The 27,664-nt window shown below is 42.7% G+C and overlaps 1 protein-coding gene across 1 annotated transcript; it reads right to left on the reverse strand.

Annotated features, from left to right (window-relative positions):
- Nucleotides 1-2,247: 2,247 nt before the first annotated feature.
- Nucleotides 2,248-27,391, reverse strand: RIGI (RNA sensor RIG-I). Its single transcript, XM_074165858.1, has 18 exons — nucleotides 27,286-27,391; nucleotides 27,008-27,139; nucleotides 25,000-25,178; nucleotides 23,502-23,652; nucleotides 21,419-21,544; nucleotides 20,516-20,629; nucleotides 19,397-19,550; nucleotides 18,230-18,488; nucleotides 17,344-17,506; nucleotides 16,822-16,923; nucleotides 14,497-14,654; nucleotides 14,040-14,175; nucleotides 13,057-13,205; nucleotides 11,686-11,776; nucleotides 10,803-10,973; nucleotides 9,142-9,293; nucleotides 4,263-4,409; nucleotides 2,248-2,544 (listed from the first exon to the last, which is right to left on the reverse strand). Exons 1-18 carry the CDS (start codon nucleotides 27,389-27,391, stop codon nucleotides 2,248-2,250), a joined length of 2,787 nt encoding a protein of 928 aa, XP_074021959.1.
- Between the last annotated feature and the right edge of the window lie 273 nt (nucleotides 27,392-27,664).

The raw sequence follows: 27,664 nt of genomic DNA on the forward strand, positions 1-27,664 counted from the left end.
AAGAAGTTTGGTGGTTTTTGTCATGTTGTCCTCAGTACCGAGATGCAGAACAAAGCTTTGAGTTTAAACTCTTTTCGTTGCCCTTGTAGGAGTAGAGTCATACAGGTTTTGACTTCTTATATTTTAATTCTTGTTTCTTTGAATAATCTGCATGAGACAAGATGAATACAAATACTGTCAGATACTGGCAGTCTTCTGTAACCCAACAGAATACTGCTGTGATGTACTTCCCTCAATTTTGTGACCTCAAGAAGACAGTCTAGCACAACTTCAAGATCCTTGTCAGCAATTTTTATGGCAGTTAGCAGCCAGGGACTACACTAATGCATTCACTGAAGTCAGTGACAATACCACATGAATCTTTTTACAGGGATAACAAATATCTTTTTACTCAGAGATAAACGAGGTTATAATACCAATTCTTACTCTTAACTTTATTTAGAGCAGCTGCCACAACAACATAGTGGAGAAATTCTTTCAAAGTAATCTCCTAATGTATTTTTAGTGCAGTTCACTCCAGCTGTATCTGGAAAAAAACAATGAAAATAGTTCTGGAAGAAGTCAAGAGGTTTAAGGAGGGGATAGAGATTGCTCTGTTCCTGCAACAGGCAATTCCTGCTTGATTGCAACAAATGGAGCTCCTTTAGCGTGTCCAGCAGAGGCCCACTAAGATGTTGCAGGGTATGGAGCATCTCTCATGAGGGCAAGCTGAGACCTAGTATTTTTGGAGGGGAAGCATTATCCAACTATAAATCATCTTTATCCATTGTTCTGTGTTTCCTTTTTGGAAGCAGCTATAAGAACAGCAAATTTACTAGGTAAAAACTAAGCACAGAGTAAGTTACAGTAGGACTAAGATTAAGGCTTCCTGTAAAGCGTGTACAGCTTTCACCATAACAGACAGACAGGGGTGGAACATGAAGCAGTGCTTAAAAAGTTGTTTTGCCTTCAATGCCACATAAGACTGCTTAAAAGAATACCACAAGTCTTGTTTACTAGGGTTTAGGTAGTTTAAATAATATTTGGGCTCTGAGTTAGGTTCCTGTTCAAGGTGGTGTGTTTTCTTCAGTTCAGGTGTTTCAGACACAATTCTTCTACATACATACCTCACTACACTATCAAATGCATAAAGTGAACACAAAATACATTTTATCTTGGGTCCAGAAATATTGAAGGTTAAGCTCTTTGAAGATATGTAGAATCAGCAAGTGCTTTACAGTTTAACTGTTTCATAACTGTGTCTGTAGCAATTTCTGGTTTTCTGAGAGAAGTCTGGGATCTGGGTGTGGAGGAGGGATTTAAACACACTAATGCCTAGACTTTGTTCCAATGCTAGATCGGCTCTGGCAGGAAATCTGCAGAATTAATATTAGCGTCTTGAGAGATTTCAGATGACAATTCATGAGACAGGACACCAGGGTAAATGCTAACCACTAGCTAAATTAAGCCTTCACCCACCTTACAGGGCCTTGCCTTGTCCCCGTTGGGGCTTGTTCAGTTAAGTAACACATAGAAAGGTGTCCATTCTGCTACTTCAGCAACAGCAACTTGATGAATGTGCAGTGATAGAAGAAAACAGTGCTACCATTTTAATCTAGAAGATGCCTCCTTCAAGAGGGCTAGGTGAAGCCCTGCTGCTTTTCTCAGACTGTTGCAGAAGCATTCTCTATTAAAGATGGATTTACAAGATGCAGTATCTTCCTTGCAGAAAAGTTACCGGAAATTTTTTCTCACTTTTCTATATACCAAATTGCCTAAAGCTTTAAAAGTAATTTTTAAAAAGCTTTAAAAGTAGCAAAAGTAGTAGTTAAAGCGTCAGTATGCATAAGCAATGTTGTCTGCTTGGAGGTACAATCTAACCAGAAGTTACCAGTAACAAAGAAGATTCTGATTCACACAGAAAAGCTTGAAGTTGTAGCTTACCACCTAAAATTAGATGTTTATTTAGTCATTCAACTTGATTTTGGTTTTTTTTCAGTACCAACTTCTTCATAGCAGCGAGGGTTAAGATCTAGATGCCTAGGCACTTGTTTGTCTCTGCTTATATTAAAACGTCTAGTGAAACATTTCATTAGATAGCAAATTTTTTTTAATGGCCATATTAGCCTTTTTAAATCTAACCAGATGCTGATGAAGAGCCTAGCATATCAGGCAGAATAGAGAACAAAAATTTTTTCTACATGGAAACAGATCATCTGCTATTTCAGCTTAGTGCAGTAGGGTGATACACTCACTAAACTGCTGAATTCAGCTGGACATTTCTTCATCAAAGTTCTTCAAAGAAAAATTAATATTTTTCCATTTCTGAAAGTCCATTTGTGTCCCAGTTTCAACATCCTCTACTACAAAGCTTTTGATTTTGATCACTGGTAGATTATCAAATGTCTTGTACTTCACTGTGATTCCCCAGTCATGCTGGCAACTAGTATTTTGGCAATGCATCTTGCTTTTTTTCTCAAAGCAATCAAAGTGGATTGCTTTGTGGTGAGGCTTTGTTATGTAGCGCTCCTTGAACGCATCTCCTAGGACAGTGTGATGTGACTCCTGAAACAACACAGGACAGAAGCACTTAATAAGTAAAAACACCATTCCTCCTTTATTTTCCTGACATTCCCTTTCCCCTCACAAATACTATTTTCCTGGTAAAGTGCATCCTGTCGTTCAGGAGGCTCACCTTCCAGCCCCTTTGGTGCATTGCTCTTTTTTCCCCCTACATTAAACACCAGGTACTAGAAAGGTCGAGGCCTGGACTTACCATAACCAAAACTACTATATATCACCATTCACCATCTTAAACATATTTGAACTTATTTAGCTTCTCTAAAACACATGCTTGCAGTGTTTGAACCTTGTGCATAAAACTACTGGTCATCCAGACAACAGACCTTGAGAGACTCCTGCTTCCCGCTGATTTTAACTGTCTGACCCCAGCTTTCCATGAGGGGTGAGGCAATTATTTTGGAGTGGTAGAAAAAGTAACCCTAAGAAGGTAAAGGAGTTACAGTTGTTTGTAACACATATAGTCAAAAATTTAAAAAATTAACAACTTAAAGCATATGTACAAGTTGAGCTGAAAACGCTAGTTCCTCCTGGAAATGCAACTTCTGTTAAATATGTAGGCTAAACTATAACAGAACTCAGTTTGTAGGGATTATTTAAAATATTGTGAGGGATTATTTGCAGAGTACTAACCAAAACCTCTTTTTGAAGAGTTTTCTGAATTTTCAGGTCTATTTGTACAGGTATAGGTGATAAGCCAGCAGCATAAAATGGAGTAAGGGTCAGAGGTGCGCGTTAGGTATCCCGTGTTACTTGTAAAAGAAATGTAACTAGGTTTTCACAAGGCTGAGTTATACCCAGCTCCTCGCTTGTGGACCTTCCCTGTGCAGAGGAGTAGTGAACTCCATCTACATTCCAAAAACAGCTGGTAAAGAAAAGAGGATTTTCCTGATTAAAAAGGGAACTGCCTTAAGGCAAGCACTCTGCAATGCTCAGCTGTGGCCTAAAGCCCCTTGTCACATCACAACTGCACTTTTCAGAGTAGCACAAATAGAAGCAGCTCAAAAGAATAAATTTCAGAACTAGAAGGCTCAAAGTGCCCAGAAAAGGCTCTCTTCCATAATCACTACTTTCCGTGTGTAGAGTATTGGGCCGACAGAGAAATTCTTCAGTTCCAGAAAGAGTACAATAAAAATGTCCCCATGAGATACATAGAAGCAATGTGAACTACCTAAAGAATGGAAAACAAAGTAATATTGAAGAATAAAAGGGCTCCTCATGTAAAACTATGGTCTGCCTTGCCTATCACAACTGAAAACTGGCCCATAAGCCAAGGAACTAAACAGTGAGCTGATGTCAGTACTTTGTACAGATAATTTTCAGTCAACAGAAATGGTGGAAGAAATCTCTCAGCTGCAGGAAGACTTCCAATCTTATGCTAATTGAGAAAGTAAATATCTAGCAGTTACACCAGTAGATTATGTCATTGAAGATCACGTGATTTTCCACAAAATTCATCAATTTCTAGCAGAAGGGGCTTCAGGAGAACTGAAGTGGTGCCTATCATATCACGTATTTACACACCTTGGACATCATCAAGAATACTTCATATATCTATACAATATATAGTACACACTCAGAATTGTTTTATGCTCCATTTTGCACAAAATAGCCTACTTTCCACACAGATAATCAATGCTGTTAGTTCAATAATGCTTACTTCTCTGGTGTTCATGGATGTAGGTTTCCATACAGAGACATACCTTTATAATTCTGATGTCATCTGTACTGCAGGCATATGCTTTGCATTTTCCACACAGAAGATTTTTCTTCCCTTTCACTACCTTAGGTCTTGTTTCTTTCTTCCTGGAATCTCGTAATACCTTTTCCTTCATTTGCAAGTCATGTATCTTTAATAAAGAAAGAAAAATCAATATGATTGTAAAATTAAGAGAAGCCCCAATGTCTGTCTAAACGTGACTCAGGATATGTAACATCTGGGAATCGATTACTTCAAAGCAAACAAACGAAACATGCCTTGTTCTAGCAACTCATACCAAAGAAAGAGCATGGTATGCTTGTCAGGTTAAGAATGCAGGGCTAGAATGAGACTACACGATGGACAGCATTTATGTCATCTGTTCCTTACCCCCCTCCACCCCACTATGGCCCCTTCGGTCATTATGCTATTAAGTCATTGTGAAGACTAAGTCGTATGAGACTCCCTATAGCAGAAGCATCTCTGCTGCTCTGGGAAGATCACCATTTGGAAAGTAGGCTCCAGAGACCACAGAAACCGCACTCAGAGAAAGAGGCAACAGCCACAGCCTGGAGCTGGGAACCTGCAGCTCATGCAGAAACAGAACCCTTTGAAAAGAAGCAGGAGGAGCCAAACCAAGTCTTGGAGGTGGGAGAAGAAATTTCACAAAGGCTAGAGGGCCTTGGACATCCTTTGTTGCACAGCTCAGTCTCTCGCCTGGAAACATGGAGTGATCTGCAAATCCACAGGGATATGGCAGAACTCTGTACAAAGCCTTTTTACTTATATTGGCTGCCACTGGCTTATTTCAGTCTTCTCTGGGAAATTTGTTACAAAGGTCTAGGAAGACAGAATCATAGAGTCATATAAGTTGGAAAAGATCTTTAAGATCATCAAGTCCAACCGCAAACACTGCCAAGTCCCACTAACTGCATCCCTAAATGCCACGACTACACATCCTTTAAATGCCTCCAGGGATAGTGACTTAACCACTTCCCTGGGCAGCTTGTTCCAGTGTTTGACAACCCTTTCGGTGAAGAATTTTTTCCAAATAATCAATCTAAACGTCCCCTGGCGCAGCTTGAGGCCATTCCCTCTTGTCCTATCTCAGCCTCCTTTTCTCCAGACTAAACAATCCCAGCTCCCTCAGCCACTCCTCAAAAGACCTGTTCTCCAGATCCCTCACCAGCTTCATTGCCCTTCTCTGGACACACTCCAGCACCTCAATGTCTTTCTTGCAGTGAGGGGCACAGAACCGGACACGGCACTCGAGGTGGGGCCTCACCAGTGCAGAGTACAGGGGAACAATCACTTCCCTACTCCTGCTGGCCACACTATTTCTCATACAGGCCAGGATGCTGTTGGCATCCTTGGCCACCTGGGCACACTGCTGTCTCATACTCAGCTGGCTGTTGACCCACGCCCTCAGACCAACCAATTTTTAACCCAGCAAAGAGTACTCCCATCTAAGCCATGAGCAGCCAGTTTCTCCAGGAGAATGCTGTAGGATACTGTGTCAAAGGTTTTATTGAAGTCTAGGTAGACAACATCACAGCCTTTCCCTCATTCACCAAGCGGGTCACTTTGTCATGGAAAGAGATCAGGTTTGTCAAGCAGGACCTGCCTTTCATGAACCTGTGCTGGCTGGGCCTGATCAGCTGGGTGTCCTGTATGTGCTGTGTGATGGCACTCAAGATGATCTGCTCCATAACATTCTTCGGCACCAAGGTCAGGCTGACAGGCCTTTAGTTCCCCTCCTTCTGACCCTTCTTGTAGACGGGAGCCACATTCACTAACTTCCAGTCAGCTGTGACCTCCCTGGTTAGCCAGGACTGCAGGTAAATGATGGAAAGTGGCTTGGTGGCACATCTGCCAGCTCCCTCAGTACCCTTGGGTGGATCCCATAGATTTGTGTGTGTCTACATGGTGTAGCAGATCGCTAACCATTTCCCCTTGCATTACGGGGGCTTCATTTTGTTCCCCATCCCTGTCTTCCAGCTCAGGGGACTGGGTACCCAGAGAACAACTGGTCTTACTGTGAAAGACTGAGGCAAAGGCGGCATTAAGTACCTCAGCCTTTTCCTTATTCTTTGTCACTGTTTCCCCTCACATCTAATAAAGGATGGGGATTCTCCTTAGGCCACCTCTTGTTGCAAATGTATTTATGTAAATATTTTTAATTGTCTTTAATGCAGTAGCCAGATTAAGTTCTAGTTGGGCTTTGGTCCTTCTAATTTTCTCCCTCCATAACCTCAAAACGTCCTGAGTCCTCCTGAGTTGCTTGCCCCTTCTTGCAAAGGTCATGAACTCTCTTTTTTGCCCTGAGTTCCTGCCCAAAGCCCTCTGTTCAGCGAGGCTGGTCTTCTTCCCTGCCAGTGGGGTATGTCCTGCTTCTGCACCTTTAAGATTTCCTTTGTGAAGAATGTCCAGCCTTCCTGGACTCCTTTGCCCTTCACGACTGCCTCCCAAGGGACTCTGTCAACCAGGCCCCTAAACGGGCCAATATCCAGAAGTCCAAGGTGGCAGTTCTGCTAACCCCCCTGCTTACTTGTCTGAGAACTGAAAACTGTCATTTCATGATTGCTCCGCCCAAGATGGCCTCCAACCATCATATCACACACAAGTCCCTATCGGTTCTCCAACAACAGGTCCAGTGAGGCGCCTTCCCTAGCTGGCTCCCTCACCAGCTGTGTCAGGAAGTTATCTTCCACACAATCCAGGAACCTCCTAGACTGTTACCTCTCCACTGTATCGTATTTCCAACAGACATCTGGTAAGAGTCCCCCACGGCTAGGGCTATTGATCCTGAGACTTTGGCCAGCTGCTTATAAAATATTTCATCTACCTCTTTATCCTGGTTGGATGGTCTATGACAGACTCCCACCTTGGTATCAGCCTTGTTGGCCTTATCTGTGATTCTCACCAATAAACACTCAACCCTTTCATCCCATTGTCAAGCTTTAGACAGTCAAAACACTCCCCTACACACCTCTACTTCCTTGCCTATCCCTTCTGAAGACTTTATAGCCACCCACTGCAGCCCTCCAGTTGTGAGTCATCCCACCATGTTTCCATGATTGCAACTTTATCATAGTTTTCCAGCTGCACAATGGCTTCCAATTTCTCCTGTTTGTTGCCCATGCTGCGTGCACTGGTGTAGATGCCCTCCAGTTGGGCTATTGGTCCCACCACCTTTTGGGGGAAGAAGCCCTAATTCCTATGTGAGTGTTCTCGGGCGCTACAATGGTTTCTAACACGTCAATAACCCTTGTGTCTTTGCTGCTGCGTGGATCTCTATCCCCTTCATCACTGAGATGGCAGACCAAAGGACCTCACTAGCACACTGTCCCTCAAACATTGGTGTGCCGTCCCCAGGCTTATCTCTAGCAAGCCTGGTTTTATCCCTTTTCCCCTTCAAATCTAGTTTAAAGCTCTTTCAATGAGCCCTGCTGATTCCTGTGCAAAGATCCTTCTTCCTTTTTGAGACAGGTGTACCCTGGCTGTTGCCAGCAGGCCTGGTGTCGTGTAGACCAACACATAATCAAAAACCCCAAAATTCTGCCGGTGACACCAGGCTCAGAGCCAGGTATTGATCTGCTGGCTCTTCCTGTTTCTTCGCCATCATTCCCTGCAACTGGAAGGATAGAGAAGAACACTACTTGTGCTCCCGATTCCTTAACAAGTCATCCCAAGGGCCTGAAGCCCCTCTTGATTGCCCTCAGACTTCTTGGTGCAACTTCATCACTGCCTACATGAAAAATCAATAATGGATAAAAATCCGAGGGCCATACCAGGGTAGGAAGTCTTTTCTTCACATCTTTAGCCCGTGCCCCACAGAGGCAGCAGATTTCCCTAAGAGGTGGTTCTGGTCAGCATGTTAGGCCTTGTGTTCCCCTTGGGAGAGAGTGTCCTATGACAATGACCCATCTTTTTTTCTTCATGGAAGTGATTTTGATGCAGGGCATAGACTAACTTAACCTTGGCGACACCACTAAGCTAGATGAACCATTGTCCTTGTCATTGTTTGATTCCACTTGCAGAGCCTCATACCTATTAAACAAGGACACCTGGGAAGGCAGGGTGGTCACGGAGGAGACATGCCTGCTGCACTAGGCAGGAACCTGTCTGACCAGAAGTCCACCATTGGCTTAGCCCGAGACACCTCTTGCATATCACCTCAGCACCAGAAGTTCTTGACACTTCCTTCCACACTCATGATGTTTTCTGATCACACTGAATGTGTGCTGAGGTGTTCTACTAGGCTTGTTCATTGTCCTGACCTTGCATGAAGCAAAGATGAACAGTACTGTAGGCAGTACAAAAGAAGTCACCAGGAGAAGAGCACATACAACCCAAAACGTCATCCTATTACTGTCCCAGGCAATGGTTTCTTGAAATCTCCCAGAAACCGCTGCTCTGAAATAAATAAGCACTTCGCATGATGACAAATGACTTTAGAAAAGCACTTGTACTGACCTACAGCAAAGATAAAGTGCTTCTGAACATGAATATGAATGGACATATTACCACCATCTGCACAGCTTCCCATCTCCCTGTCCACTATCCCAAGCAGGCACAGCCATATTTTCCTTCCAGTGCACAGATTAGTTTATATCTTATTTCTAAGCTCTAAGAAATATTTTGTTTCTAAGTTTATATAAATTCTACCTCAACTTTTAAGTATTTTACAGTTACAGTACAGATGGCATTCTGCAAGCTAGCATTACACACTACCCCTTCTCTGCTGATCTAGCCTTGGTCTGAAGCCAAATGCAGTGAAGACTTTCCTCAGGTTATTACTTTGTCCTAGATAGAGCCCTAGCAGATGAAGGCCGATATTATGCCTGTAGATTTGAGTATGAAAATTCCACAGAAGTACCAACCTTTCTTAAAAATGTTGTTTCATCCCAATTCTGTAGCTTCTCAATAGCTTCATTCATCATTTCTTCCTTATAACGGTTGTGTTTCTCGTTCTCAACCACTTCTGTTTTGCTTGTCACAAGGATGCACTTGCTCTCTCTTGCCCTTCCACGACCTATACAGCAACACATTTATCCTCTTTAGTTACTCTTAACAAGATGTGCAAAAGCAGCAGCTCTGCCATAAAAGAGCATTAAGAACTTTCCGTATGGCTGCTTTTGTTTCCTACGTTCAGATTCACATAATTCTGCTTCTAAATAGCGTTCTCTCAAGCTCTTTCTTCTTTGATCACAAACCAGAACAAGATGCCCCCTTCCAGGTATCCTCATGGATATTCCCCAGCCACTGCTGTACTGCCTGCTTCTGTGATGTGCCTCAGTTCGGCTCAGGCACACTCGACACTTCAGTTATTGTACAGCATCTCGCTGCCTTATTGTGGAAGCAAAAGCCAGAGGAGAAAAGCTCATCTTTAGTCTTACTTTCTGCCCTGCTAATTGGTGTTTGCTAAAAAAAAAATAGTAAATCTATCACAAAAAATCTGTGGAACTGGAAAAACAATGCTGGCAAGAAAAGAGATAACAACAGCAAGTGCCATCTCTTCCACCTGTCTATGCCTACTGCCTGCCTACTCTTTGCTGCTGTGACACAGGCAAACTAAGAACTACAGGGATCTCATACCAGTTTAGAAGTATTTCAGTTAGAAAAAATGCTCATATTTGCCTTTGAGCTCCCATTCCCTCCAAATCATGACTTTATGTGGTTTAAAACTGACACAACCTATTTTCTTCCCATCGTTAATGGCTTGTTAAGAATAAACACTACCCTTTCACTCATAAATGTGAATTCTGGACCAACTATTTCATTGTAAGACAAAAATAAGAAAATCACAGGACGCAAACCCTGAAAGCAGAGGACTAAGTACAATGGAGATAACTGCCGTCAAATTATGAAGTTAACTGCTCGGGTGATATGATAAAATATCGCAGACACACCCCTGAAAGATTTAGGCAGTTTTATGACATTTAGGAATGTGAAACAGAAGCCAGTATTTGGTCTGGCTCTTCATTCCCCTCTACTGGCTGTATTGTAAAATCACCAAGATTGAAGACCGAAGTCTTTGGTTTGGTTTTGGTTTGTTTTTTTTTCGCCTGCCTTGAATGTTAGAGACCTAAATGTGAAGGCCTCGGGTACCCATGAGTAGCTGGGATGGGAATAAGCCGCTGGGCAGAGGTAGGTCTTCACAAGCCAAGGCAATACATGAAAGTCCATTGCAGGAATCCTTTGTAAATTGTCACAGTCAGAACAATTTGTGCTATTTCTGACTACAGCTCTTCCAGCCATACTTCTGCTTATATGTACAGTGATCCACTTGAGGAATCAGTACTCAACAATTCAATAACCCTGTGCAGCATGGCTAATTTGCATGGCAAAAGAAAAGTCACACAATATCAAGGACTCAGTTCTGTGAACAAATTTGTCATGTCCGATGCCATCATTCATCTGACTTTGCTCAGCAAGACATGTACATATTACTACAATATTTGCAAAGTGTCATTCAGTAGCACTTTACGTCTATTTCTAGGCCAAAACAGGTTTCTAAAGTAATAGCTCTGAAATTCCATACCTCTGACTTGGATCATTTTGGTGACGTTACCAAAGTATTCATAGAGCACAACAAGGTTGCATGCAGAAATATCAATGCCTTCGTCAGCAACAGATGTGGCAATTAGCAGTCTGCTGTCCTTGCTGGCTTTGAATGCATCCAGTATCCCCTTCTGCATTGGGAGGGTCATACCTACAGTACCAAGAAACTGTGTCAGGAAGAAAATACTGAAGAATTCCTTGAGCCAGATCCCTGCATTTGCTCTTACTTAAGTGATTAGAAGTGAGCATGTCATTTTGATCTAGAAAAGTACTTTAAGTTTGAATATCCAGCTGGCTGCATGCTATACCCACTGCGCAGGAATTACTGTTGATGTACCACAAGAACTGTCAGCCTGGGAAACACCATTGCAGACACAACACTGAGCTCATTTTTATTAGAGAGACCCATACAGCCTAGTTATTTTAAGCCCAAGCTAAGTCTTAACTTAAGTCATGCATAATTCATTTCAGCTCTAGCTTCCATTCTACCTTAAAATGTCTTTGTGCCACCAAACACAAAATAACAGAGGAATCTGTAAAAGGAACAGAGAAAATACCACTAGAAGTAATCACAATAAGCCAAACAGTTTCTAAACTTCTTTTGAACTAGGGAAAGAATCCTGCAGCAAAGGGTCACTGGCAGTGTTACTGCTGCTTTAACCAAAGATTCTGGACAGAAAAAGCAAGCATCTCCTTAGAATTGGTTAAAGGTCTTCTAGATATGGAAGAAAGCATACTGCAAACTTGCATGGCCTTCCTCTGTTCAAGAGAACAGAAGAGGAACACAGGAAGAGTAGAACAATTTTGGCAGCATGACCACCACAGGTCTAGCAACCGGTATTCCTCAGTGCAAACCTGCATACTTGTTTTTTGATCTCTTCTTCCACGACCCATCAACACATCTGGCTTTATGTGGCTAAGTAGAGGGTTTCCTTCTACCCACTTCTTCAAAGCCTGGAAAGCAAATCAGGGAGTTAGACCTCTGTCCAGATGAAATGCTAGTTTGGGATAGAAAGGTAGATCCTGCCCATGATTGCCTAGACAATTATTATTTCTAAGAACCAAAAGCAGAAAGGAAGGTGGAAGTGTGCGTTGGGAGGGAACATCTACTAACAGGTAAGAAAGCACAGGTCACAGCCATGATGCCAGATCCAACCATGCCACAACTGATTTCCACTTTTCCCACCCCTGCAACTTAAAGGCTGGCTAAAGGGCAAGCAGCCTTTCACTGATAAAAAGTATGCCTTTTTCTCTTGTAAATCAAATGCTGCACCTCTGGGATCTAAAGGAAATGAGCTGCTATTTACAAACTGCACTTCATCACTGCACAGTGAAAGTAGCACCTTCAAACTGCTCTTACCTAAGAATAAAATTCAGCCAAGCTACAGTAGGCTTCCACATCTATAATGGAAAATTGCCAGCAAATGCTTGGTGTTGTCAGTTTGGACTTTAGTCTGCCTTTAATTTTTTTTTCTGGTTTGCAGTTCTTCCAGCATTTCTATACACAAGGATAAAATGGGGGTTGGGACTCTCAGCTGATAAATCTGTTTACAGTAGCCAGAGACTGTGTTACCTCACAGTAAATGTTTAAGAGCTGCTGAGGCTAATGATTAGCAGCACACTTACGTCAAGCACGGGCTTTTTCTGGGAACAGGGTATAGAAAGGGAGAGAAAAGATCATCCAGCCTAGATCCTTGATCCTAGGCAACTATGAAATAGACTAGTGCATCAGAAGGGTCCAGAGAACATATGCTCCACAAAGACTTTCCTTTTTCTTGATCAAGAACACATGCTAGGGAACAGACCTCCTTTGGGCCCATAGGAATCGTCTGGGAAACCTCTAAATACCTCCTGATGTGCAGTAAATAATAGAGCAGAGCTGCTGGTTTGTAACACTGCCACATTAGAGCCAAAAACCTTGTAACACATCTTGTTAAAACTGACTTCAGACCTAAAGTAAAAATCTGAGGGCTTAGTGATCAGCTATGATATGTAGCAAGAAGAAGGGATGAAAGACACCACCCCTGTAAGGCAGTTTTTAGAAAAAGAAAAAAAACCCGCATCCTGTCTCAGCTGTCTCAGTGCTTAGGAAGACATAGAAAGATAAGTATTTTCTTAGGAAGGTCAAATACATGCATATTTTTGTATTTCCAGATCAAAATGCGAAGGGTAATAGATAAGGCATTATATTCTCTCACTTTCCATTTTAGGAGCTTTAAAAAGAAATGTCTTACAGCTACTAAGGCTCTCGTCTTAGCAAAGAGAAGAGTGCGAGTCTGTGGGTTATAGCGGTATGCTTCATCCAGGATGCAAGCAAGCTCTTCCAGCTTGGGATTCTCATTTGATTCGTCTTTTGAAAGGGCAGTCAGTTCTGGTTCTTTCTCTGGAAGAAAACAGCAATGTCTTGAATAATTTACCTTTTTTAATGCAGTTCTCATCCAAACCTACTTTCAAATGCCACCCACATTCTCTTTAGAATCTATTTTTATTTTCTATACCATTCTTTCAGATGGAAGCAAAGAAAGCTATGGGTTAAATGCCGCAAAATCTCCAGGAGATAAAAACCACCTGAATCTCTCCCATTTTGTAGCAAACTGAAAGGAGAACCTCTGTAACATACTGTGCATCGGAAGACAAAACAAAACAAGCTCAGTTCTTGCAAAAAGTGGTGCGCTTGCTTCTTAGGAAACAACTGCCGCTAGAGGGCAGACACCCCCGTGATTTAAAATTGCAGTCAACACTGCAACGCAGCAGATCACAGGCTGGTTTACAGCACACTGCTGCTACATCAGAACCTAGCCAGCCCAACCCCTAGCTTCAAATCAGAAGCATACAAGGGATGCCTGCTTCTTCCCAGCAGTTTGGGATTTGTCCAGGAGCACTGGGCAGGAGGAGGCTGGGCAGTGCACTGTGTTGCCGTATCTAATGCTGGAGCAGCCACGATTGTAGGCCGTCCCCCTACTTAAGGACACCACCGCTTTATCTCCAAGACAGGCATGTAAGAACCTACTACAGCATCGAGCTATAATACTACTCCTTCCTTAGTTCCTGCACTAGAAGGCTGATGTTCCCCCCTGCCTACCCAACACTACATTTGCACCCACAGAGACACCAGATCTTCTGAAAAGTGTGTTTCTGGAAAAACAACTGCACTTACTCTGAAGACTTAGATCATCCTACCATAAGCCCTCTTCTCCCCTGCAACTGTGTGAAATACCTTGAAATTTGGCTGTCAGTTTCTTCTCTAATTCTGTATATGGTCCGTTTTTGACATTTGTGAAAAATTCAGTGAGGTAGGCTAAAGCATCTTCAATGCGGGCATCTTCGCTGATGATGAGAGCATCATTGAATTTCTGCTCAGAAAGAGAGACATACACATTTAAACCTCATTTTCCATGGGGCAGAGGATGAGCGCAAATTTTATTTAGCTAGATTAAGTATTACAAACTTGTGTTGTTCTTCCATTTGCACGACAACACAAGCATTACAAAGTCTCCTTCGCACTACATTGTTCTTAGTGAGTACCTTAAGATGCAACTCCTACACGCTATGCTTTAACCTGTGCCAAATAAAATTATTAGGTTCAAAACTTGCTCCTAGGTGAATACACCTATGTCAGAAGGAACATACAGAGGCTCCACCTCTGTATGGAAGGAAAGAGGATATAGACTTACCCGCAGGTGTTCGGTGCAAATGAAAAGGTCCCTACAAATGCTGCTCTCCTTCTCCTTATCTGTCAGTTGCAACAGTCTGCATTTCTTTTGAGTTGCAACTATCCACTGTTCATATTTCTGTGTTCCAAAATCATTCTTGTTGATTTGGGAGATAGTATCTAGTAAAGAAGGAGTAAACAAACATTTTTTTCATCTTGACTTACAAATAACCAGAACAGTTAGCTAGAAAATAACACATTTTCCATGAATGTTGGGTCTAAAAAGCCTATGCAGAAGAACACTGTATGATATAATCACAGAATCACTGACGCCAGAAGGCACCTGTGGAGGTCTTTAGTCCAACACTGCTCAAAGCAGGGTCACCTAGAGCTGGTCGCTCAGGATTACGTACAAATGGATTTTGAGTACTTCCAAGGATGGAGACTCCACAACTTCTCTGGGCAATCTGTTCCAGTGTTTGACCACTCTTACAGCAAAGAACTTCTTCCTATTAAGTATTCCTGTTTGAGCCCACTGCCTCTTGTCCCGCCACTGGGAACCATCTGAGAGGAGTCTGGGTCTGCCTTCTTCACTCCCTGTGTTTCAATATATACTCAGATGTTAGGCTGAAATTAACTCAGTACAATTCAACTGAGGACCTGTGTACATACAAACATCTGCAGAGCCTTTAGCAATAAAATTGGAGCTCACGTATCCTACTAGAAGCCTCCAGTACTCAAGATGCTGCATGTGTGTTGCTCCTTGAATTACCAGCTACTCGATAATTAAGTATTCATTTGCTAAATGGTCCACAGTACTTAAAGGCATGTTATCCAATGGCCTGTTCTTGAGGCAGAACTGGTCAGTACCTCTTTGTCACATATATACTCTGTCTCAGTGCTTCACAAACTTCAGTAATCAGAGGGTCCACACAAGGGAAGCCAATGGCATTCATGCAAGAGGAACAGCAATGCAGAAATAAGCTTCAGAAGTGTTTGCTTAATTTAGAGTGCAGTTTGAAAATCCCACTGTATTTGTTCTTTGTTGGCATTTCTTGGGTTTTAGTTTGGGTTTTATTTGGGTGGCTGGAGTTTTTTTGTTTGTTTGGTTGGTTGGTTTTGGGTTTTTTTTTTGTTTGTTTGTTTGTTTTGGTTTTTTTTTTGGTAATTTTTTTTTAATTCTCCCTCCCTGCCCCAGAATATAATTCACTCTCCGATATCTGGAAAGTGTGTGTGTGTAACCTAGAAAGTATAGCACTGAGGTGAACAAGCCTAAGGCACCCTAGTCAATTTGCAAAAGCCAGTCTAAGCACAGAAAAAAATTCCTGTAATTCAGAGCTGGATAGACCAAGGCTGATCCTGAGCATAGCCATCCCTGGGTCTCTGCTCTGTATCCCCTGTAGCTCTCAAATTTATTGATAACAGCCATTTACTGGACACCACTTAGGAACTCTGCAAAAGCAAAAAAGATCAATTGATTTCTGCAGAATTAGGTCTCATGAAAGTGAGACCTATTCTCTTCTCATGGCCATGCACCTCCCTCTCGGCAAACCTGCAGCTCCTGAGGCTGGAATCCTACAGACAAGTGTTTCCTTTCTTAGGCAGCCATATCTTTTCTCTGGTGGTCTTCATGTTCCACAGGTCCTTCTTTGTAAAATTACCTTAAATGCTTTTCAGTAGGAAATAGAGAAGACCTGGTAAACAGTGGAAATAGGGGTACCCACAGGTATAAAGAGGACAAAATGCTGTCCAGAAAAGGTCGTCAGGGCACCCCTAGAAATAACTCCGAGCACAACTCAGAGAGGCCAGAGAAAATATGAGAAGAAGTGTCAGAGCAGCAAGAGTGAAAGGAAGCTTTTGCTGAAAGGAAGAAATCACAACATGCAGAGTAACACCAGAACAGAGATCCTTTTTGTTTTCCTTAACATAGACATATTTAGGTATGAAGCATTTGGAGAAATGTTAAATAAGAACATAGAGGTGTCTCTCATCAATGAAATCCAGCTTATTGCATTTTGAAAGCAAGCCTTTTGGTAGTCTTGTTTCAGATTCTTTAAACATTCAAAGTGTTTTGACACTGTCAAAAGTATACCATCCTTAGCTGCATGAAACACAAGTAGAAATCCAAGGAAAAATATTTGTGATTATCAAACTAATCACATACAACAGGAAAACAGTTTACTCTTCTACCTGTAATCTCTTATTTAGGAAATATTGGCTAAAGGCAAGTAAAAACAGAGGAGGAGAAAGGAAGTGGAAAAAGAGTGACTGTTCCAGCAGCCAAGAGGATTCATGCTGATGTAATCAAAGACTGAATCCCAGTTACAGGAGTATTACAGTATCTTACCCACTGTGTAAATCTTCCTCATCAACACTTCTGTCTCAGACATCAGAGCTGAGATAATGTCTGCAAAGTGATTCTGAACTCGCATTTTAACCCATCTGACATCTAGAGACAAGAAATGGAAGTCAGTGGCTTAAATAAGTAAAAACATTTCCCTGGGCAGCGCACAACAAAATTCTTGTCTAGAAGAATGCTACATGTGGTGCTCTATACAATCATTATAGTGTTTATTGTTAATGAGCATTACAGTTGCAGAGAAAGGAAGAAACAGCCCTCAATCTTCACTGGCAGAAATGAATAAAAAGAGATTGTGGATCTCAGGAAAGACAAAATTTGCCTGAATGTGCACTGCCTTACTGTGGGACAACAATGAAGCACACGCTTAAACTCCTTTCAAGCTAGCAGCAAGCAAAGCTCCAGCTTAGATTTAAGCTTTTAGCTTCACCTGACCATAGGGGAATTGTATTGTTGCCTTAATTACAGTGCTTTGCATCTCATGGGAAAATAAAAACAAAGAGTGCTTACGTGTTTCTGGCTTGTTGCTGAATCTCTCCAGGTCCTCTTTGTTCTCCCTGACAGTGGATATGGCCTGTATGTCAAGGTAGGAGCAGAGGGTACAGATGTGCTCGATTGTTTCCTTTATGTTCTTGGCATTACCAACTCCAACAGAAGCAGTTAAACCTATAATCTGAGCACACACATGAATAGCAGTGGTTGCTCCTTTGTCACAAATGAAAAAAAATAATCAGGAGACATTGCTAGGAATCTCCAAGTTGTCACCGTCCTCAAAAACAAGGAAACAGAACAGGCATGAGTGCAAGGACTAAATCATGAGAGCCAAGCCTTGTCCCCACTCATGCCCTCTCCAAGGCATTCAAGCTTAGAGTATTCAAACTGGAAATACATTATCCACCCACTAAAATCCATAACCAGCTGTATTTGCCAGTGCTCATCATACACAGAAAGAGCAAATCCACCCCCAGAACGGTCCTCCACATTCATTCAGAGGAGATGTCTTCTCAGCTGGACCAAAACCTCCTGCCAGTGGAGGCAGTGGCCCCATTTTGTTGTTGCAGAAGACGGCAACAGAGAGGTGACAAGAAGATTACTAAATTCTGGGGCACATGCTTTCTTCCCAGCCCAGCAATCCCGTGTGCTCTCAAGTACTCCAGTCTGTCATGCTTGATCAGTCCTTCTTGGCAGCTGGAGAGAGGACGTAACACGGGAAAACAGCCTGGAGGTGTCCAAGAAGAGAGGAAAGAGTTTTCCAGATGCTACCGTTTCAACTTGCAGCCATTGTTAAATGGGAGTTTGAACTGGATTAACACGAAAGGCAGGAGTTCAGGCCTTGGCAACTGCACTGCAAAATATTTTTCTCTAATGTTTCCACCAGTGACAGGCTGGGTCTTACCTGAGGCAGCTGGTTTGCAGGGGAGTCAAATTTTTGTTCCAGGTATCTGGTCATCAACACATTGTAAGGGTGGTTGCCCGTAGTGTTGTGGCACTCATCAAATATCATCAGAGTGAAGATGGAGAGGGAGCTAAGGATCCCTTCCTCGATGCTATTCACAAGAATCTGGGGTGTCAGCACAATGATGTCACTGTTCTGTATAACCTTTTCTACGGAGATATTTGCAACTGTTTCACCACTAATTCCTTGAACAGAATATCTATGAAGAAGAGGCAAAAAATAGGGTATGAAAAAGGATGTCTTTCTGTGCAAAAAAAAAGCTAGAAAGATGGACTTTTGAGCAAGCCTGAAGGGTAGCGACTAAGTTCAAAATGTCAAATTGTTGGGGCTGGAAGTTTGACCCATGGAAGCTGAAAAAAAAAAACTGCTGAGGGTAAACGACTGGATTTTCATTGCCAATTAACTAAAATATATTAGATTTGAAGGGTGGTGATTTTGTACATTTAAGCTGCATCTGTCAGTTCACAGTATTTGGAGATCGTGCCCTTGATCCCTCTTCTGTGTATGCCTGGCAGCACGGAACTGCTTTCTGTCCAGCAACCTCATTTTCCCATAATTGTAAGGATTCATATGTGGATATTCAGTAATCAGTTGCTATCAGAAGCCGTATGTTGCTGATACTCCCCTAAATAATTTTCAGTTCCATCTGAGAGGTGGACTGTCATTTTCTGACTGGAGGTTGAAAAACCAAAGAAGTTTGGGTCCTTCCATTTGAAAAAAAAAAAAAAGAGAGACTCTGCCATTTGAGAATGGCAAGAGGAATCCCACTTGCTGCTGTCTGAAAATGCCTCGTCTTTTGGAAGCCAGGCTGAAAGGAGTCTCAAGAGAGAACACCCTTCACCCTTTTTGAGAGGCAAGCACAGGTATACTTTGGCCATTTCCATCAACGCTGCACAACCAGTGCCTAAACTCTCCAAAAGCAGACTCCAGACTCTCCAGACAAAGTCTACCCTGGTAACTTGCCATTCTTACCACTAGGCATCACCCTTATGTTAATGCCAAACACTCTTGTCACCAGTAAACCCATTACATTTTGCCCTAGCCACAGCTGACCTAGAGGGCAGCTTATTTTCTGTGGAGGAAGCCACCAGGTTGAATTACACTTACCCACTTCTTTCAAAGTGCTGCTTGAATACAGTTTTCTGTTGTTCATACACTGGCACTTTAGTTGCAAGAAAGACAACTTTCCCCTTTCGTCCTGCAGGCATGTTTTGGAAATGGTGTTCACAAATGAGAAGTGCCACAAAAGTTTTTCCAGATCCTTTAAACAAAGAACATGAAAGTCAAAGCTCTAATATGAAGGGGGGGATCTTTGTGAGCAGGAGCCTGTGTCATCCGGATGCCCTGTAACAACGGGGAGCTGACAAGGCGGATGTAACCCTTCAGACTCTCTGGGGACAGATTTGAACACATGCTTGCTGCTTACTCAGGTGGGTAATCATCCCTTTCTCTCTCGCTGTCTCAGTCTGTAAAGACCATATGGCAGTCACCGAGAAGGAAAACCCACTTGCAATTTTATTTGCGTTCTTTGAAATCATTGAGTCTATTTCTGCTCTGAGAGTGTGCTCCCACATCAAATCAGACTATGATACAGGCACCAGGCACTTTCAGTTCCATCCTTCCCCATGCAGCCTTGCTCCTCTCACGTTTCTTTTCCTTCAGCGCTCGGGCTGGCTGTGTGGGCCACCCAGAGGTCCTCGGTGTCCCTGCCCCTGCTACCCCACCTGCTGGCAACATGGAGAACACAGGTGGAGAGAGACGATTCATCTCTTTCGCTGCTGAACTTCAATCATCTTTACTCAGTCCCGAGCTACTACAAAAGTTCCCTGTGCTGTTCTGATGTTGCGGGCGTTGCAGTACAGAAGACAAGGGAGTCTCAGGGCAACTCATCCTATTTTTCCTTCAACTCGCAAGCTCAATTTCTTAAAGATCTGCAGAGATCAGCGAGTGATTTCCACTCAAAAATCCACTCTGGGAAGTGACAAAGCAGAGGTCAGAACATGGAAATCTGAATACAAGCACCGAAGTGCCAAGAGACTCATCTGTCTTGCTCAATCGCTGTGCTGCCCTTGGTCATTAACTTCAGGTTAGAGCTGGATCTACTCCTGCAAGGAAGACTGCTTTTAAAAAAACAGCTAGGAAAGTTTGACTCAACCTTTACCCTTCCCTATTCTTCATAGCCCTCTCCACCAAGACAATTTTTCTAAGAAACATGTGTTTTCTTACCTGTGGGGGCACATATCACTGTGTTTTTCCCACTGATAGCAGGCTGCGCAAGTTCCATCTGGTAGCTCCGAACCTTCTTTGGTTCATAAACAGGTGAAGGCTGCTCAATCCCTCCTAGGAGAGAACCATATTTTTGTGAAGAGTGCTGCAACAGAAATGCATAAAATATATTGCACCCCATACAGTTGCTATCTAAAATGATCAAGGTAGAGTCCTCATAGTCCTCACACAAAGCATTCTCTGAGAGACAAGTCTTTTAACAAGACGTATACACCAAATGAGTTTTGTGTAGCTTTGATGTTACTACTCAAGTGTGCTTCCTAAGATTTCAAGGTCTTGGCTGACAGCTCTCACCTCAACCGGTCATTTTCAACTCAGAAAGAAACACAAGGGCTTATTTTCCCCCAAATATATGCACCGTCTTCTGCTCTACAGACTTTTGAAGTTAATGTTATCTTAAATTGTGGTCTTGTCAGAGGGTTCGCCCTTATGGAACAGGAACTAGACACCACTGGTGGAACAAAATTTGCCATATGAGACATGACAGCCACTCTACAGACCTTTTGCAGCCAAATTCAGCTCTCTAAACTGGCTAATATCAAGTCATGTGAACTAGTTATATCAGAGACAAGATGCATCAACAACACTCTGGTGTTTGGAGATCTTTTTGATTACATGCCAACAGAACAACTTTGCACTAGAAATGTGGTAAGTGAGGGGGAAGCCCTAACATTTGCAATGCCCAGTATGAGAGCCATTAAACCAGAAGACAGTGAAATCAAGTCAGAGATTCATACTAGTTCCTCAGTACCTTCCTTTGTGGCATACTGCATCCGTGTCCTTCAGGAGTCAAAGGAAATGGAGAATTCTCGCCACAAACTGTTTTAAGTTGCTAAGTCTTACCTAAAGCTGAACAGAGATTTTCACTGAGATTATTATCACATTCTGCTTCTTCAGAAAATGTCATCGTGGTTTCAAAGGTGTTCTCAGAGGCATCTGTGATTTCACCATCAACATCTTTGCCGTTATCTGTACAAACACAAAAAAAAGAAACACATGCTGTTGATCCTTTTGATTTCAAAATATTGTATTTGCTGGGATGACAAGGTGAAGAAGTTGGTTGCTAGCATGGAAAAACTACATCAAATGATGCTGCATACAGACTCCCTTTCCAGTAAGATGGATAGCACCAAGTCTTGGGTTTCAAAGACTCAACACACATTTATCTATCCCTTAAAAATCAAGGGAGATAATAGAATGGGAGGAAAGTTATATCATCTGTGTTTAGTGACAAGGTTACAGACTGAACACGGGCATTAACCACAAGCATGAAAAATACTTAGAGTTCAAAGAAGCTCTGTAAATTTAAGACTTCGTTCTCCCTTCCCCTCCACCTTTTGAAGGACCTAGAATTTGTTAGACTATCTCCATCCTTTATCTTACACAATAACCAAGAGAGGTTCCAAAGGTGCTTGCTCAAATTTTTTTTGGCCCTGTAATTATTACCTTCTCAAAGAACCGTCACTGGGCTCTGCATGAAGAGTCTCATTGCAACAGATGATATGATTACAAAGTGCTGCTTTTGGAGAGGGAGAAAGAGCACATTTACACCCTCCAGAAAGCACACAGTATCTCAAATTAACTTCTACTAGCAACACTTCTTAACTGCTGGCATTAAAATGCTTCCAATATGGACAACGTTTCTTCAGTAGACTGACTGTGGCTTTTTTAAGTTGGATGTTAGCAGAAGCTGCCTCAGTTATATCTTTATATTATATCTTTAACTTATATAACTGTTAACCAAATAATATGTAGCCACCACATACATGAAATAGTATGTATATACATAAGTATTATTCTTATATATATGTAATTATTTATAAATTGATAATTAACTAAATATATATTTTTATATATATATAATTAATTCTCCAGATAAGAAATTACACAAATTTGACTACAGCAATAAAAACATTTCAAAATAAGAAACACTGCTTAAGAAGCCACTTAAAAATAGCTTGTCCCAGTTGATGATTAAAAACCATTTAAACAATCACATGGTTTGGGAGAAAGCAAATGTAGATGCAAACAAACACAATCCAGTTTATCTAAAATCACTTGTCTTACACAATTATTTTTTAGTAAAATACTGTAAGTACTCTAAATTCTCCCATGCTGCAGAGTACTCACATAGGTATTTTTCAAGTGGAAAAAGGTAAATTCAATGACAAAAGCAAAATCTTATTAGGGGAAATTTTGCATTTTTTGCAAAAAGTTAACATAGTCACTTAGTCACCCCTCGGTGAACCCAGGTTGACCATTCCTGATAAACTTCTTTTCCTCCACATGCTTAGAGATGACATCCAGGATAAGCTGTTCCATCTCCTTTCCAGGGGTGGAACCAGCCTGTAGTTTTCTGGGTCCTCCTTCTTGCCCTTTTTGCAGACTGGAGTGACACTAGCTTTCCTCCAGTCATCGGGCACCTTGCCTGTTCCCCAGGACCTTTCAAAGATAATGGAGAGTGGCCCAGCAATGACTTCTGCCAGCTCCCTCAGCACTCATGGGGGCATCATGGATTTGTGGGTGTCAGATTTCCCTAAATCATCTCTAATCTGATCTTTCTCAACCAAGGGAAAAATCTTCCTTTCTCCAGACTTCTCTTATCTCCAATGTCTGGGATTCCTTAGGGCGGGCCTTAGCAGTAAAGACTGAAGCAAAGAAGGCATTCAGTAACTCTGCCTAGGAGTCATATGGGAGGAAAAATACCCAAAAAATAATTTCTGACAGTTTGTAGGGTAGTACCTATATTTCATTTTATATAAAAGACATTTTAATTGAAAAAAAAAAAAAGGGTTTTATTTTTAAACAACAATGACCAATGCAGTCTCACGGTATCCTTTTAAATTAGTCTTATTGTCCTGAAAAAGAACTTACTGTCTGGCAAAAGAATTGGAAAAGAGTATCATAAAAACAATTCACAGTTTACCTTCTCTCACATCCCACAGTTCACTTGCATTATAATATCCTGTGCAATCCAGGGCCAGTTGAAGGCTTTTCGGCCAATTTTCCTTATCCGATCGACAGAGGCATTCAATGAGTTTAGTTATCCCAGCTGTTTTGCTTCTGTATTCACTAATCTGCATACACAACAAACAGAAGTTGCTGTAGATTCTGAGCAATCAAAACCACTGTTCTTTTATTGATATTTTGATTTGTTCTGTCTGATGTTCATTTGAAAATTACATCTTGTTATCACAGAATAAAAGGTTTCCAATAAAATTCAGTCACTTACCTACTACTGCTGCAATTCTGCCATAACAGGCATACACAAAATTTAGCTGCACTACATCAGCAGGTGGGCTATTTGCTCAAATATTCACAAGGTCTGTCACATTGCAGAGCTATTCTGTGCATTTCCATCTGGCAAGGTCGTTATAATAAACTGTATCTGCCACAAACCTCTGAGGCCAAACTGATTAAAAAACATTCCAGAATAGGAAAATGCAAAAGTACAAAATTTATGGCAGGCCTGATGTTTGGTTAGATACAATAGTTTTCCAAATGTCGTATCTCCATAGAGAAATACTGCTTTAAAAATAAAATACCTGCAAACAATCCTTCTCAGGAGTCACCAGGAGCAAGAACACCTAAAAGACTCCTTCACACAGCATCAATAACCTATTATTAACCAGTCATAAACGATGAGTGATTGGTAATATCACTTGTTATCAGTCATCAATAACAACACCGAGCTAGAACTGGGTAACAGTACAGCGGCTGCACATTCAAAGACAATGAAAATATTGTTGTTCCTCTGTCATGCAGCATTTCGCTAATGACTCCTGTCCAGAAGTTTCATTTCACTCTACGACCATTGCTTTGGGTGCTGACAAAACTCAAAGAGCCACACAAAGTTTCTAAGGGTTGCCACAGTTAAGGTACTAGACTATGTCAACTCCCATGACAAGCAGGAATCAGCCTAGGCAACATCTAAACACCACTTTGCCTACTTCCATCTCTACTTCTTGGAGCATTAATGCAGCATGAACGCTCACAAAAGGATTCTATTTCAAAGGCATACCAAAGCACTCATTTCACTGTAATGTGGCACCTTCCAGAGGCCCTGAGGTCTCCTCACGGGACCCTGGACTCTGCAAAGATGTACAGCTGAGCACTGTCAATGCCAAAGCCACGCCATCCTGCCTTCCTGCCTGCAACCCTTTTGCATGCTGCCTTATCCATCGAGCTGGAGGAGTGAAGAACAAGAAGTGCAGGTGTCACAGACATCTGTAGGAAGTTGCAGCCACATGGCAAGGCCTCCTCTAAGCAGGAGAAAATGACTTCCCTCCCTGGGTGACCGTGGCTGGCTATCCTCCTCACTCAGCAGCCTAACGGATGGGCACCAATTCTTCCCGCAAGCGAAGCAGCTAGCACTTTTCTGCAGCAAAACAAGGCAAGCGCCGGGATGTCACCTTTAACCGTACCTGCAGGATCTCATCACACTCCCTTTCTATCAGGCACGTGTTTATGTGGGGCATGAGTGCCACCGGATCAATTTCTAGCATCGTTGCTTCTATCCGCTTCAACAGCTGCCTGTGCAGCTCCAGTTTTTCCAGTTTGCTGAAGTCCCAGTTTTCAATGGCTTCTGCCAGTCCAGTGTAACCTTTCAGAAAAAGAGACAAATTGTTACTATGAATTCAATCTTTAGCTAGAATAGGTAGGAATAAACTGGAAAAAACACTTTCTCACCCACACTGGGGAAATAAAAATTATTTTGACCTGTAAATGACAAAAATCTAGGTGAATTGCATACAATTTTTTAATTGACTGCTTTCCTTCACAGCTACATACTTGTATGTATAATATGGAAAACCCTATGCTAAAAGAGCAGTAACACCTGTGAAGGGAAAAAAGAGCTACACGTGTCACAGCTCACATCACCCAAGCAACCGTAACAACACCCTTCCATACAATCCTTGGATCCCTGCAGGCCATGATATTCTTCCACAGGAATTCCCAGAGCACAGGACACTGCTCAGAATCGCAAACACCTTTGGTCCCTTTTCTTTTATTTACCAGCTCTTTACCTTTTAGTCCTGTCCTTGGCTCCACCCTCCTTCAAAAATCCTTCTCATATTGGATTCAAGACAGTCCCTGACTGAAAGCAACACCTGCAGACACCTGCAGCCTAGACAGTCAGCAAACGGCTGAAAATACTGTCCTGGAACAGACAGTGGCAGGAGTCTTATTTATAGGGCTTGTGTGATTTGCTGTGTAGGCTCCAGAGGTGGAAGAAAGCAGGTCAGGGTCCCAGAGGAACTATGGGCAAACAGAAGAAATATGCTTAACTTTTTATTTTCTTCTGGAGGAGGAGAACTGTAGACACTTACTACCACAATGTCTATAATCTAATTATCACCTATCTCTGCATCTGCCAAATATAAGAGTAATGTTATATTCTAGTCTCAGGCACAATTAATAAGTACTTGGGCTAGCACTTGGGAGTCAGCAGGTTAAAGTTTTCAGTTTTCTGCTGAAGGTGCACCAACTGAACGCTATCAACATGTTTAAAGAAGGTATTTTTGCAATTCACAAATTAGGACTGTCACAGGCTGGTATTAGGACTATCACTGCTCTGAACCTAGTATTTGCTTTCAGGGGAGAGTGGGCTACATCAAAGTGATATGAAATTTTATAATAATTGCTCACTGAGATACGGTAACTATCTGTATTTAATAGTGAGATGAGATTTTGGGATTCAAGCTACCTAACAAATCACCAAAAAGATTCTATGACAGAACCTACATGTACAGAGGGAAGATGGCAAATCCTGGTAATTTCATGCCTTCACAATCTCTTCTGTCACATTTTGGAAAGGAAATTGCATTAGGACCTAACACATCAAGCAGTCATAGCTACTAAGGATCATCTCATTTATAAAGTATTAATAGTTTCTTACTTCTTGAAACATACGTCTTTCAAAAGCTCTGAATAACTTTTAAAAATCAGTTTCTAATTTAACACTCTGCCCTTGAATGAAGTTATCCCATGCTACCAGTTAACCCCCTCACAAATCCTGAAACCCATTTGGCTTTCTCTTTCAGAGGATTTAGCTTCCTTTAACTATATTTGGTGAGAACAATGGCTAAGAAATTTCTTCTCTAAGTGCCCCAAGATGGACAAGTCTCCCCTCAATGAGGCTTTGTTCTGTAGCCCATCATATTTCACTGACTTTCCCCATAAACAAAATTGTTCAGCTGCTTCTCAGATGGGCGCTTCCCCGTGGCTTCAAGGAGTTCTGTTTCCATCCTCTGTCATCCTACTTTTTCCCACCATCTCATCCGACGTGACACGGTCTGACAGCAGAAGGCCAAGGATAAGGGAGAGATGCTTCGCACCCCAGGCGTGCTTGGCTGGTCTGTCCAGCTGAACACGGGCCTGGCAAGGGAAAGGGAGAAGGGGAGGAGAGCACGCTTGAGAGTGGGAACTGACCTGCTGCAGCCAGGGCGTCGATGAAGCCCCGGAACCACCCCTCCATCTCCAGCTGCAGGATGGCATCCAGAAACAGCGCGGCGGCCGCCGTCACCCCCTTCTCCTCTTCCTTCCGGATCCTCTCCTTCACCTCTGGCAAAAAAAAAAAAAAAGGGAACCAGGCAAAGACTGAGGGAGGGGGGCAAAAGCAGCAGCGGCGGCGGGGCGAGGGAAGCGCCCCCCCCCGGCCCCGTCCCCGGCCGGCAGCGGGAAGGACGCGGGCGCTGCCGGCCCCTCACCGTCCGACAGCCACTCCGTCATGTTGCTCAGGATGTAGACGGGGTTCAGGCTCTTCTCGATGTACCGCCTGTAGCACTGCAGGCTCCTCTTCTCCTCCGCCGTCATGGTAAGGACGGCTCCGCACCGCCGGCGGCACCGCTCCCGTCCCCGGCTCCGGCTGCGTGCGGGGCGGCGGAGCACCCTGCCCTGGCACCGGGAGAGCCGGCGGGGAGCGAAAGGAAGCTCCTCTGGGCTGCGAGAGGACGGGGAAAAGAAACTTCAGGCCAGAGGGAGAATGGAAACCGAAAGCGGCCCCGGAGGGATGGGGCCGGGCCGCCGGCGGGGGCACCGCGCTGCCTTCCGCTGGCGTCTGCCCTTAGAAAAAGAAACCGGGGGGGA

This window comes from Numenius arquata, chromosome Z (genome assembly GCF_964106895.1).
Source record: "Numenius arquata chromosome Z, bNumArq3.hap1.1, whole genome shotgun sequence".
In the NCBI taxonomy this organism is placed as follows: domain Eukaryota; kingdom Metazoa; phylum Chordata; class Aves; order Charadriiformes; family Scolopacidae; genus Numenius; species Numenius arquata.

Coding starts and splice junctions, on each gene's coding strand:
- RIGI (XM_074165858.1), bottom strand. CDS start 27,391: ATGACGGCGGAGGAGAAGAGGAGCCTGCAGTGCTACAGGCGGTACATC. Junction 27,140..27,285: donor GACGGAGTGGCTGTCGGACG/GTGAGGGGCCGG, acceptor TTTTTTTGCCAG/AGGTGAAGGAGAGGATCCGG. Junction 10,974..11,685: donor AAGAAGAGATCAAAAAACAA/GTATGCAGGTTT, acceptor TTGGTACTGTAG/GTATGACCCTCCCAATGCAG.